Genomic DNA, 10,086 nt, shown 5'->3' with positions numbered 1-10,086 from the left:
TTATTCTATTGATGTTAAGAATTCCTTGTTTCAATAAACGTTTCTTAATAAAATTGGTAATCCTTGTGAATGGATATCTATTTGTGTACTTGTATAATGTCGAAATTGATATCATCATTATTTGTATACATTTTAATATTAATTGTACATATACTATTACATACCTTATTTTTTATAGAACTAAGTTGTATATGTGTATATATTAAATGTTAATCACGTCAATGTCTTTGTCCTCATTTTTTATAAATTTTTTTTCTTTTAAATTTTGTTTCATTTGAAAATAAAGTATAATAATCATGCCTTAAAGTCTATTTAAACAATACACATTGTGAACAAAGCAAACCTCTACCTCTATAAATATTAATGAAGGGAACACGAGCATTGTAAAAGCAATTAAAATGATAAATGTCAAGATTTACGGAAACGGAAAAAAAAGTTTTTTTAGGAAATGTTTAATTCGCAGAGGTCCATAATGGAAAACAAGCAAAATGTTTTCTGTCAAACTCAACGAAAAACAATAAGTGAAGAAGAATATATACAAATTGTTCAAATAAATGACAACATATTACACCCAGATCAATATACGTATTGTTTGTACAGGTAACAGTTTATTACACCCAGGTCAATATACGTATTGTTTGTACAGGTGACAGTATATTACACCCAGTTCAATATACGTATTGTTTGTACAGGTGACAGTAGTCAATTTACGGATTGTTTGTACAGTTGACAGTATATTACACCCAGGTCAATTTACGGATTGTTTGTACAGGTGACAGTATATTACACCCAGGTCAATTTACGGATTGTTTGTACAGGTGACAGTATATTACACCCAGGTCAATTTACGGATTGTTTGTACAGGTGACGGTATATTACACTCAGGTCAATTTACGGATTGTTTGTACAGGTGACAGTATATTACACCCAGGTCAATTTACGGATTCTTTGTACAGTTGACAGTATATTACACCCAGGTCAATTTACGGATTGTTTGTACAGGTGACAGTATATTACACCCAGGTCAATTTACGGATTGTTTGTACAGTTGACAGTTTATTACACCCAGGTCAATTTACGGATTGTTTGTACAGGTGACAGTATATTACACCCAGGTCAATTTACGGATTGTTTGTACAGGTGACGGTATATTACACTCAGGTCAATTTACGGATTGTTTGTACAGGTGACAGTATATTACACCCATGTCAATTTACGGATTGTTTGTACAGGTGACAGTATATTACACCCAGGTCAATTTACGGATTGTTTGTACAGGTGACAGTATATTACACCCAGGTCAATTTACGGATTGTTTGTACAGGTGACGGTATATTACACTCAGGTCAATTTACGGATTGTTTGTACAGGTGACAGTATATTACACCCAGGTCAATTTACGGATTGTTTGTACAGTTGACAGTATATTACACCCAGGTCAATTTACGGATTGTTTGTACAGGTGACAGTATATTACACCCAGGTCAATTTACGGATTGTTTGTACAGTTGACAGTATATTACACCCAGGTCAATTTACGGATTGTTTGTACAGGTGACAGTATATTACACCCAGGTCAATTTACGGATTGTTTGTACAGGTGACGGTATATTACACTCAGGTCAATTTACGGATTGCTTGTACAGGTGACAGTATATTACAACCAGGTCAATTTACGGATTGTTTGTACAGTTGACAGTATATTACACCCAGGTCAATTTACGGATTGTTTGTACAGGTGACAGTATATTACACCCATGTCAATTTACGGATTGTTTGTACAGGTGACAGTAGTCAATTTACGGATTGTTTGTACAGTTGACAGTATATTACACCCAGGTCAATTTACGGATTGTTTGTACAGGTGACAGTATATTACACCCAGGTCAATTTACGGATTGTTTGTACAGGTGACGGTATATTACACTCAGGTCAATTTACGGATTGTTTGTACAGGTGACAGTATATTACACACAGGTCAATTTACGGATTGTTTGTACAGGTGACAGTATATTACACCCAGGTCAATTTACGGATTGTTTGTACAGGTGACAGTATATTACACCCAGGTCAATTTACGGATTGTTTGTACAGGTGACAGTATATTACACCCATGTCAATTTACGGATTGTTTGTACAGGTGACAGTATATTACACCCAGGTCAATTTACGGATTGTTTGTACAGGTGACAGTATATTACACCCAGGTCAATTTACGGATTGTTTGTACAGGTGACGGTATATTACACTCAGGTCAATTTACGGATTGTTTGTACAGGTGACAGTATATTACACCCAGGTCAATTTACGGATTGTTTGTACAGTTGACAGTATATTACACCCAGGTCAATTTACGGATTGTTTGTACAGGTGACAGTATATTACACCCAGGTCAATTTACGGATTGTTTGTACAGTTGACAGTATATTACACCCAGGTCAATTTACGGATTGTTTGTACAGGTGACAGTATATTACACCCAGGTCAATTTACGGATTGTTTGTACAGGTGACGGTATATTACACTCAGGTCAATTTACGGATTGTTTGTACAGGTGACAGTATATTACACCCATGTCAATTTACGGATTGTTTGTACAGGTGACAGTAGTCAATTTACGGATTGTTTGTACAGTTGACAGTATATTACACCCAGGTCAATTTACGGATTGTTTGTACAGGTGACAGTATATTACACCCAGGTCAATTTACGGATTGTTTGTACAGGTGACGGTATATTACACTCAGGTCAATTTACGGATTGTTTGTACAGGTGACAGTATATTACACACAGGTCAATTTACTGATTGTTTGTACAGGTGACAGTATATTACACCCAGGTCAATTTACGGATTGTTTGTACAGGTGACAGTATATTACACCCAGGTCAATTTACGGACTGTTTGTACAGGTGACAGTATATTACACCCAGGTCAATTTACGGATTGTTTGTACAGGTGACAGTATATTACACCCAGGTCAATTTACGTATTGTTTGTACAGGTGACAGTATATTACACCCAGGTCAATTTACGGATTGTTTGTACAGGTGACAGTATATTACACCCAGGTCAATATACGTATTGTTTGTACAGGTGACAGTATATTACACCCAGGTCAATTTACGGATTGTTTGTACAGGTGACGGTATATTACACTGAGGTCAATTTACGGATTGTTTGTACAAGTGACAGTATATTACACTCAGGTCAATTTACGGATTGTTTGTACAGGTGACAGTATATTACACTCAGGTCAATATACGTATTGTTTGTACAGGTGACAGTATATTACACCCAGGTCAATTTACGGATTGTTTGTACAGATGACAGTATATTACACCCAGGTCAATTACGGATTGTTTGCACAGGTGACAGTATTGCACCCAGGTCAATTTATGGTGAAATCACTATGCCTTGGACGACCTTGTTCTTCAAACTTTCTAAAGATGTCGCTTTCGATGGAACATTATAAGAAAAATTAAGTATAATTGTGGTACACAATTGTACATGTATGCTTTCTATTGAGAGAAATATCATTAATTTTTTTTAATAACTCAAAATTCACCATAGATCTGACATTATTTATATCGGACAAACGATACTTCCCTGACAAAAAAGAACTATAGTAACCTATAGTTTACTAAAGTTAACCATAGTTAATCAAAGTGTCAATTTTTTTCAAAATGTCCAAGATTTCGCCAAAGTTTTTCAAAGTGTCAGTTTTCATTAAAGATTTTCAATGTGTCAAAGATTTCGCCAAAGTTTTTGAAAGTGTCGAAGTTTTCGATAAGTTTTCGATAAAGTTTTTGAAAGTGTCAAAATGATCTCTAAAGTAAATCAAAGTTTTTAAAGTGTCAAGGTTATAACTATGGTTAACTATAGTAAACAATAATTGATTGATTACTCAAGGTGAAGCCCTAGTAATTAAGTGTTATTAACTTTTTGAAATGAAAGACGGTATAATTTTTTGATTAAAGTTTCAGTTAGAGAAAATTTGTGTGTTTAGATTTTCTAATTATCTCAACTCTTACTGTGTCGGCAAAATTTTTACTGTGTCGCATGCATGAAATTTGAATCGTTACTGTGTAGGAGAAAATTTTACTGTATCGGGAGCAACACAGTAAAACAGCTCATGGAGAACCCTGCTATAGTTAAATATAGTATTTTTTATAGTGTTGATCCGACAAAAAAATGTCATACTTTAATCACAGTGCTTTAAAATTATTGATATGATTAAATTGGTTTCTTTTATTAAAAAAATAACTCTTAACTTAAATTGAATTGAAGATACCGTTGCATAAATTAGCCAAGAGTCAAAAGACCTAATTTTGGATCAGAAAGTTTTAAAAATGCTTGTACTAGGTTATATTTTGCCTTTTTCAGGGAATTGGTTACCTAACTCTGGTTTGTGTTTCAGTTCAATATTTTATTCAATAACATAAAATGATGACGTAATACACAAGTACACAAAAGGGTCAGGCTAATTAACATGCATTTCATCCTAACATCTCCCTTCCTTTGATAATGATTGGCAATTCATTTTTAAGTTTAAACTTTAGACAATATCAATCAAAATGTTCTTGCTATATATATGTAAACAAATCTTGAAACATAAAGCATCAGTATTTTCTGCATTATAGAAATAAAAACTGAATTACAGCATACATGTAAATTTTCACATGAAACCTTCTGCATTTGAAAAGTTCAGGAAGATAATTGCAAAACAGAAATTATACTTTTCACAAATATCATATTCACAAAACATAGTCCTCAAGTTTCTTTGGTAACCTTGGTGCACGCGAACTTGTTCGGCGGTTAACTGGGCTGGCGGTAACAGTCTTTGGTTCACTCGGCTTTTGAGGAGTTGGTGTTTTGGTAACTTTAAGGTCATTCACTTTGGATTTTTCGGAAGTTACTGAGGGCGCATCGAGTGAATCCTCAAATTCTGGAATAAACGACGGAGTGGTGGCATCATATGGCTCGTTTGTTGCGCGAAGGTCTCTTCGGTTTCGTCGATATTGTTTATTGTTGATATCTACGATGTAAGAGCGATTGCCGATGTTATCCACGCAAATACCGTAACTCCATTTCTTTTCTGTATGATGTTTCATGCGGACTGGTTGACCAATTTCGAGTTCTGGTAGTTCCTTAGCAGATTTGTCGTAGTAGAATTTGGCCTTTTGTCGCTTGAACTTAACTTTGTCCGCTACATCGTCGACAAGTTTAAGCTGGAGTAGTTCCGGCGATAAGGGTAAGGAATGTCGGGTCCTTCGTGACATGAGTCGTTGTGACGGACTGCTGGCCATGTCCACTGTTGGGGTGTTCCTCCAATCTAGGACGCATTACCACAGATCATCTCCGTTCTTCTTGGCCTTGCGCACCATGTTCTTTGCGATTTTCACCGTTGCTTCTGCTTTTCCGTTTGACTGACTATAATAAAGGGAGGAGGTTACATGCTGAAACTCCCAATTACATAAAAAATCATGAAAGTCTGTTGATTTGAACTGCGGGCCGATGTCGGTAATTACTACATCAGGTGTTCCGTGACGTGCGAAATGTAGTTTCAAACAGCTGATTACTGTGGCTGCTGTGGTATCTGGAAGTAGGTCGAGCTCAAAGAAATCTGAGTAAAAGTCAACTGTGACAAGGTAATCCTCAGTCTTTAGAGTAAACATGTCAATTCCAAGTTTTGACCATGGCTGGTCTGGGACATCATGTGTCATTAATGGTTCTTTCTGTTGTTTCCTTTGAAATGTGCTGCATGTGCTACACTTGCTGACAAAATCCTTGATCTCCTCATTCATGAGAGGTCAATAGAGCGAATCCCTAGCTTTCCGTAGACAAGCCTCAATTCCTAAGTGGCTGGAATGAGTGCGGCGTAGCATTTCCGGTCAAAAAGCTTTGAGAATTACAACACGGCTGCTGCGGTAAATAATGCCATCTTGTACTGTGAGAGAGTCTCTGATATTCCAATATGGTCGTATTGGAATAGGAACATCTTCCTTAGTATCAGGCCATCCTGACAGTGTCACTGTCTTTAGTGACTGGAGAGTCTCATCCTTGTTTGTCAAATCTCGGATTTGATTCAGTCTTGAGTCTGTGACCTTTCTAACCCATTCTGCCTGTTGGATGTGTGCTATCTCCTCAGCGAGTTTGGAAGTGTTCTGTCCTTGATACTCTGGGGTCGCGCGAGACAAGGTATCTGCGATGAACAACTTTTTTCCTCTAGTATTAACAACATCCAGGTTGTATTTCTGGAGGCGTAGCAACATTCGCTGGAGTCGTTTTGGAGCTGACAAGAGAGGTTTCCTGAAGACAGTTTCAAGAGGCTTGTGGTCTGACTGTACTGTTATGCAATCCTTACTATATATGTAATGGTAAAATCTCTTGCATGCAAAAACAATTGCAAGACACTCTTTCTCTATCTGTGCGTAACACTGTTCAGTTTTAGATAATGCACGAGAGGCATAAGCAATGGGCTGTCCATTCTGCAGTAATGTGGCTCCGAGGCCAACTTCACTAGCACCGCACTGAATTGTGACTTCCTGATGTACATTATAGTATTTGAGTACAGGTTTATGACTCACAAGACGTTTGACATTCTGAAATGCTTCTTCCTGCTGCGATTGCCAAGACCATATGGCTCCTTTGTCTGTAAGACGTCGCAAAAGTTCACAGGTTTCTGATAGGTGAGGTAAGAATCTAGACAAGTATGTTGCTAGACCAATAAAGCGTTGCACTGCTTTCACATTTTCAGGTTTTTTCATGTTTGTAATGGCACTAACTTTGTCTGGATCAGGGCGGACACCTTCTGCCGTAAGTATACTGCCAATGTATTTGACTTCAGTCTGACGAAGTTTGAACCTGTCCTTATTAAGCTTTAGTCCCACCTCACGAGCTCTTTTTAGAACTGCCGTCAAGTTGCGGTCATGGTCTCGAATCGCTGATTCCATGGTCTGTCCACAGCCGTAGTCTATGATATCATCCATCACACATTCTGCTCCAGATAGTCCTTCCAACACTTCGTGTTCTCTGCGCTGGAATTCTTCAGGCGCTGATGAAATTTCGAAGGGTAAACGCAACCATCTGTATCGACCAAAAGGGGTTCAGAATGTAGTAAGGAAACTGCTAGATTCATCTAATTTGATGTGCCAGAATCCTCCTTTTGCATCGAGGACGGAGAATACTTTTGCGTTTGCAAGATTAGGTAATATGTCCTCAAGGGTAGGCATGATATAGTGTGGTCACTTGAAAGCTTTGTTCAAGTCTCTGGGATCAATGCATATGCGTATCTTTCCAGGTTTTTTCACTGTAAGCATACTACTTATCCAGTCTGAAGGGGTAGTAACTTTCTTGATCACACCTCTGTTCTCGAGATCATTCAGCTTCGTGTGAATTTCCTGCTTAATGGCTTGATAAACTTTCCTTGGTTGATGCAGAACTGGCTTAACAGTCGGATCAATTTCAATCTTGTACTCGCTTGGGAAAGATCCTAGTCCCTCGAATACGTCATGGTATGTGGTCAACAGCTGACTGCGCGTCAGTGGTTCAACATTCTTCTCAGTTGATGTATCAACACTGTTCACAATATTCACAATTAACAGTCCTAACTTTTCACATGCTTCTGCCGAGAGCAGTGCGGTTTGATCTGTATCCACCACATAAAAGTTCAGTCATTCTGTGTTGCTTTGTACTGAGCAGGTAATGTCAACAGTACCTAAAGGCTCGAGCTTTGATGTTCCACCATAAAGTCGCAGAGCCTTGCTGGTTGGTTTCAATGGCGGACAACCATTCTGGATAAGAATGCAGTATTGGCGAAATCCAAGAATGTTACATGTTGATCCCGAGTCCAGTTGACAGATTACATCTTGATGAGTTGCGTCGTCAATCACCATCTTGACTTTTGTAAACCACTGTTTACCATGTGTCGTCTTCACTGTGTAACAAGATTCACAATCACTACTGTCATCAGTTTCATCAAGTTGAAGCACTCTGACACACTGAAGCGAAATGATATTTCGTTTTGCACTTGTTGCATGTCTGTCAATAAGCCGGACACTTGTTTCTTCCTCTTGCATGCTTTCCACCACAGTATTTACACATGTTATATTTGGAATCTCCTTTGCTTTGGTATTTTGGCGGATTTGTAGAAGACTTTGTTTGCTTCGTGTCTTTCGTGTGCTTCTTATTTCCTCTTGCTGCATAGTTGACTTGAGCTGTATTATTGTTATTAGTGTCACTCTGTCCTTGTAGTTTCTTAAGCTGACTGGAAGTTCTCACTGGTTCTACATATATCTATGGCGCTGTTAAGTGTGAGCTTCGATTCTCTGAGCAATCGTCCACGAACACTTTGGTCCTTGGTTCCCAGTACTATCCTATCGCGAATCATTTGGTCCATAATATCACCAAATTCACATGTCTTTGCAAGTTGTCGTAGTCTGCACAAGTAATTGTCAAACGATTCATTAGGCATCTGGTCTGCTGTATTAAAGATATATCGTTCATAGATCACATTTGTTTTGGGCATAAAGTGACCGTCTAATGCTTCTAGAATTTTGTCAATATCTTCTCTGTCTTGAACACTGAGTGGTAAGTTTTCATATATTTGGAAACAGTCTTTACCCATCACTGTCAGTATTGTTGCTATCCGAATAGGCTGTTCCTTCTTGACAAGGCCTGTGGCAATTTCATAATTGGCCCACTGTGAATATGAAAAATTTCCAGTTGCCCCTGATGTCAACTTTCACTACCATAGCGGCTGGTACAGGTAAGTCTTTAGATGCCATTGTGCTATGACTATGAGTATGAACAGTTCCGTGGCTTTGTATGGCAAAAAATGTATGAGTATCAAAGGTACGTCTCATATATTAATGTAGATTAATATTGCGTGAATGTTTCATACACTTAATGTAACTCAATGTCAATTCTACACCACAACAGAAGTCTGCGCATTCTTGGATAGAAAAAACAGGCGGCGTGCCAACCACGTGTGATGCTGGGACGTTTTACTTCAGCGAGCAAAAATGAAGAAAATACCAGAATTCTCTGGGCTGTGCTACTATACCCGATATCTTGGCTTTGGTTTCTCACAAGTCGTATGGCATTTGTCCCTGCACTCGCTAGTATTCAGGTGTCGTGGCGTATTGCTGAGAGCTTCACATCTGACACCATGTTTCAGTTCAACATTTTATTCAATAACATAAAGTGATGACGTAATACACAAGTACACAAAAGGGTCAGGCTAATTAACATTCATTACATCCTAACAGTTTGTAGGAATAATTTTAGTCAGATTCTCAATGTCTTATATTTTGATAACTTGTATTTTCCCTTATTATTTCCGAGTTTTTACTTTCTCTTTCATGAATGTTTTGCCTTTACCAGGCTAAATGAATGGCCGGAATAGAGACAACGATTCACGCAGGTTCAGATTGCAACTAAACTGACTGACGGGGATGAACAAATACAAATAAGTTAATTAATATACACCATGGAGCCAGAGGCAGAAGAAATATTCAAATCCTTTGTATTCTCGAACGGTGATGAGAAGTGTAACGTGTGCCGAATACACAAATCTATTTTTGGCTCCCGATGACACACTTACAACAACACACCAGGCAAAACGAATTAAAACTTTAACAAATTTTAATGGTAAAGACAAATAATCATACTAAATTAACACATACAATTACAGTTACACACACACAAAAAGGTAAACAATAATAGCGGACAGAATTTACTCAGCTGTTAATCAAAAGGGAAGTCCTCAAGCTCCACGGACACCGATCGCTATCTACACTACAATACTTCCACGGTTAGCCCAAAGCCCAAGCCGAATTATGAAGTATGAAAAGTCCATTATTCTCGTGCCAAGTGTCTTAAGTCTCTTGAATCCTGTGTCGCAGACATTGGCGTGCTGGTGTTCCTCGGCTGTATTTTCGATATCCGAGAACTTCCGAAAGGAAACGTGACGTCACACAATAAAAATAATAGCTATAGTGACGCAATATCTATAAATAATTTTAGAGTATCGTAACACCTCCCCCCTTAAAGAAAAGTTTGAGTATAATGAAAACTTTTACAGT

At 37.9% G+C, this 10,086-nt stretch overlaps 1 protein-coding gene across 1 annotated transcript; it reads right to left on the bottom strand.

Annotated features, from left to right (window-relative positions):
- Nucleotides 1-5,343: 5,343 nt before the first annotated feature.
- On the bottom strand, nucleotides 5,344-5,805 carry LOC134268625 (uncharacterized protein K02A2.6-like). Its single transcript, XM_062750881.1, has one exon. The coding sequence runs from the start codon at nucleotides 5,803-5,805 to the stop codon at nucleotides 5,344-5,346; it is 462 nt and encodes a 153-aa protein (XP_062606865.1).
- Nucleotides 5,806-10,086: the final 4,281 nt, after the last annotated feature.

This window comes from Saccostrea cucullata, unplaced genomic scaffold (genome assembly GCF_032062105.1).
Source record: "Saccostrea cucullata isolate Sc308-1 unplaced genomic scaffold, CSIRO_AGI_Scuc_v1 ctg8871, whole genome shotgun sequence".
Lineage (NCBI taxonomy): Eukaryota > Metazoa > Mollusca > Bivalvia > Ostreida > Ostreidae > Saccostrea > Saccostrea cuccullata.
Note: the sequence above shows the minus strand (reverse complement) of the source record. Positions and strands in the feature narration are given on the sequence as shown.